Source organism: Myotis brandtii, unplaced genomic scaffold, assembly GCF_000412655.1.
Source record: "Myotis brandtii unplaced genomic scaffold, ASM41265v1 scaffold321, whole genome shotgun sequence".
NCBI lineage: Eukaryota > Metazoa > Chordata > Mammalia > Chiroptera > Vespertilionidae > Myotis > Myotis brandtii.
Window position 1 is genome coordinate 1,142,330 of NW_005362314.1, and position 3,415 is coordinate 1,145,744.

The window sequence follows — 3,415 nt, forward strand, 5'->3', positions numbered from 1 at the left end:
CCAGGCTGATGGCTGCCAGTGCAGTGGTGGTGGTGGGAGCCTCTCCCGCCTCCACAGCAGCGCTAAGGATGTCCGACTGCAGCTAGGCCTGCTCCCCGCTGGCAAGTGGACATCCCCCGAGGGCTCCCTGGCTGCCAGAGGGATGTCTGACTGCCAGCTTAGGCCCAATCCCCCGGGAAGCGGGCCTAAGCCAGCAGGTGGTCATCCCCCCGAGGGGTCCCAGACTGCAAGAGGGCACAGGCTGGGCTGAGGGACCCTCCCAAGTGCACAAATTTTGTGCACCGGGCCTTTAGTATATATATAATTTTTTATTTCAGAGATGAAGGGATAGGGAGAAAAAGATAGAAACATCAATGATGAGAGAGAATCATTGACTGGCTGCCTCCCATATGCCCCCTACTGGGCATCAAGCCCGCAACCTGGGCATGTGCCCTGGCTGGGAATCAAACCATGACCTCCCGGTTCATAGGTTGACTCTCAACCATTGAGCCACGCCAGGTGGGCAGAACTGTATGGACTTTTTAAATACAAGTGTTTTTATTTGCACAGAGAAAAGGGCCCACATCATACACGCACAGCTCAGTGAGTTTTCTTAACTGAGGGCTGAACCTTCCAGCCCTCTGCAGGCCCCTCCGGTCACTACCTGTCCCTAAGAGCAACCACTCTCCTGATGGCCGGCTGTGTGGCTGGTGGAACAGCACCCCTTAAAGATGTCCATGTCCTAATCCCCGGACCTGGGAGCATGTTACCTCACATAGCAAAGGGGAATTAGTTTGCAGAAGGAATTAAGGTTACTAACAGGCTAACCTTGAGATGGGAGATGACCCTGGACTCCCTATGGGTCCCAAAGTAACCTCAGGGGTCCTTACAAGAGGGAGGCAGGAGGATCTTGAGAAAGGGAGAAACTGTGAGCTACTCAAGATGGCGGGGTCTGCAGATGGGGCTGGTGCCGTGATAGCCCCTGGTGGAAAGCTGGCTCACCTTGGTTACTGCTCCGTTACCCAGGAAGCTCGGTCTTGCTGTTGGTTCTCTCGCCCAGCTGCCACCGTGGTTTGGGATATCGAATGAGACAGTGACATTCATACCTCATGGGGAGTCCACATTGGGAAGGGAAGCCAGCGAGGGAGTTACAGATTTCCTTAAATTTTTGGTGTTTGGGCTGCATCCAAAACACTTTTCCGGGCATTTGACAACATGAGGTCGTGACCCTACTTCCTTAACTTCTGGCCATCATCGTCTTGTCAAGAGCAGAATAATAACTGCTGTCATGAGCCGTGTTGTTAAAGGTCAGGAGGCACCAGGCTGAGCACTGTGTACCTAACCAGGCCCAGCTGAGAGGTGGGTATTACTGTCCCTGTTTTACAGATGAACTTGAGGTTCAGAGAGATCGAGTCATTTGTCTGAAGACACACAGACCAAGTTTCTCCTAACACTGGCTGTAATCAACTCCAGACTGCAGGTGCTGGGGGCATGAGGGCCGGGTGATGGGCCTTCCGTCTTCACCCACCCTCCACGGTGAGCTCCCCCTAACTGGACCGTCTGTCCGCAGGATGTGGTCTAGTCTGAACGAGTGGCTGTGGCAGGACCGCTTCTGGCTACCTCCCAATAACTCATGGGCTGACCTAGAGGACCGGGATGGCCTGGTCTATGCCCACCCCCAGGACTTGCTGGCAGCCTTGCCCCTGGCACTGGTCCTGGTAGCCATGCGCTTCACCTTCGAGAGGTGAGTGTCTTGTGGTCCTTGTGGTCCTTGTGCGGGGCTTTGTCCTGAAGTGTCTCTGGCTTTGAACCAAATTGCCCCTTACGCCATCCTGCCCCTAGCTGCCACCACTCACGTTTCTTCTGGTCTCTGATGGCTGTTTTATCGCAACACTGACTGCAGCTCTAGTCTGGCTATGCCAGCATCTTCAGAAAACGGGTGGGCATATGCCCAACTTGCTGACCAAGGACAGGTCTGCAGAGGCCAGTCAGTCAGAGAAACTCTTGTCCACTCCCTCCTCCTCTTCCTGTGTAGGCAAGCCAGTCCCTCACCCTGACCACTTCTCTCTGGTTCCCCATTGCTCCTTCTATCACCCCTCCTCCTACTCCCCTTTTTAGCCAAAGGAAGGAGCATGGGCCTCCCCTGGCCTCCCCTTTGGGATTCCCTCCACTCACCCCCAGTCTCCTGCAGCCTGGCACTAGCCCCTCCCGGTTGCCAAACCCTGTAGATTTTCAGTCATTTCTCAGATGACCCAGACGCTGCTCAGAATTGGGTTTCTTCCTCTTTCCCTGGGTGTCCTTCTCCTGGGCTCCCTCCCCCTGTCCCAGGTAGTCCCACCCTTTCCCGTGTGACCAGTGCTGTGATCACAACTAGACCTGCCTTGCCAGGGGAGGATCCCTCTCTCCCCTTTCTCCACATGCGCTTCCTCCACTTCTCACACCCATTCCTGGTTTGCACACACTCCTTTGCAGTTCCTTTAAGGCTGGGTCCCAGGGAAGCCTGCCCTGCCCCTCCCACCACAGAGCCCTAACCCCCTTCAGCCACTCTGGTCTCCACCTCTGTCTAGCCCTGACCACAGGGTCATGGAGGCATCCTGCATCTTGCTTTCTCTCTTCTACGCATAAGGAGCTTCCTGGATACGGGCTCCTTGGACACGGGGGACCCACTGATGCATTTATCTTACAGGCACCCTTTGAGCACTTACTCTGTGCCAACCGCTGCTCTAAGCAGTTGATGTGTCTTAACCCACTTTGCCCTCAATGCAGCCCTGAGAGGTGGTACTATTATTATCATCCCCATCTTACAGAAGAAATGGAGGCACAGAGAGGCCAGGTGACCTGCTTGAGGTCACACAGTGGGTTGGCCAGTGGAGACTGAGGCTTCACCTGAGGGGATTCTGGGAGGCACAATTAGCCAGTCCTTGATGGGTGGTCTGCTTTCCCACAGGGGTGGGAAGTGCTGGAGGGGTGTGCCCAGGTTCGCTACTGGACCCCAAGGGAGGTTTGCATATTTAACTGAGGGCCCCAACTGAGGTGAAAGTGTTATCCCGCCCGTCAGTTGCCGCCAAAGGGCAGTGGGAGTCGGGGGAGGCAGGGTTTTCCCTTCAGTAAGGGAAGGTGAGTCCTGGATTTGAATTCCAGGTGTTCCACCCACTGTGTCACCTCGGCACGTTTCTGACCTCTCTGAGCCTTTGTCCGTCAGGACACAGGATGACGACAATAGGGTTAAGTGCATGTGCTTGGCAGATGGTAAGCACTCAGCACATGTCAGCCCTTGCAGGGCTGCTCTGAGCCTCAGTTTCCCCAATGAAGCCTCGATATTAGAATGATAGGTATGAAATTCAGTCCCGACTCCCTGGCCTTAGGAGCCCCTTTGTGGGCAATGTGATGATTGATGAGAGTCCAGCTCCTCCAAGTGTCCACCCTGGAGTGGCGG

The 3,415-nt window shown here is 55.1% G+C and overlaps 1 protein-coding gene across 2 annotated transcripts in view; it reads left to right on the forward strand.

The window, feature by feature from the left end:
- The window catches only part of CERS4 (ceramide synthase 4), a 28,962-nt gene that overhangs the window by 17,067 nt on the left and 8,480 nt on the right, over positions 1-3,415 (forward strand). For both annotated transcript variants that reach the window (XR_001362958.1, XM_005870704.2), the window contains exons 2-3: positions 1,366-1,459; positions 1,550-1,723. Coding sequence is in view for 1 of the 2 variants with exons in the window: in XM_005870704.2 (XP_005870766.1) it covers positions 1,551-1,723 (173 nt within the window). In the remaining variant the exon portion in view is untranslated. The remainder of the gene's footprint in view (positions 1-1,365; positions 1,460-1,549; positions 1,724-3,415) is intronic.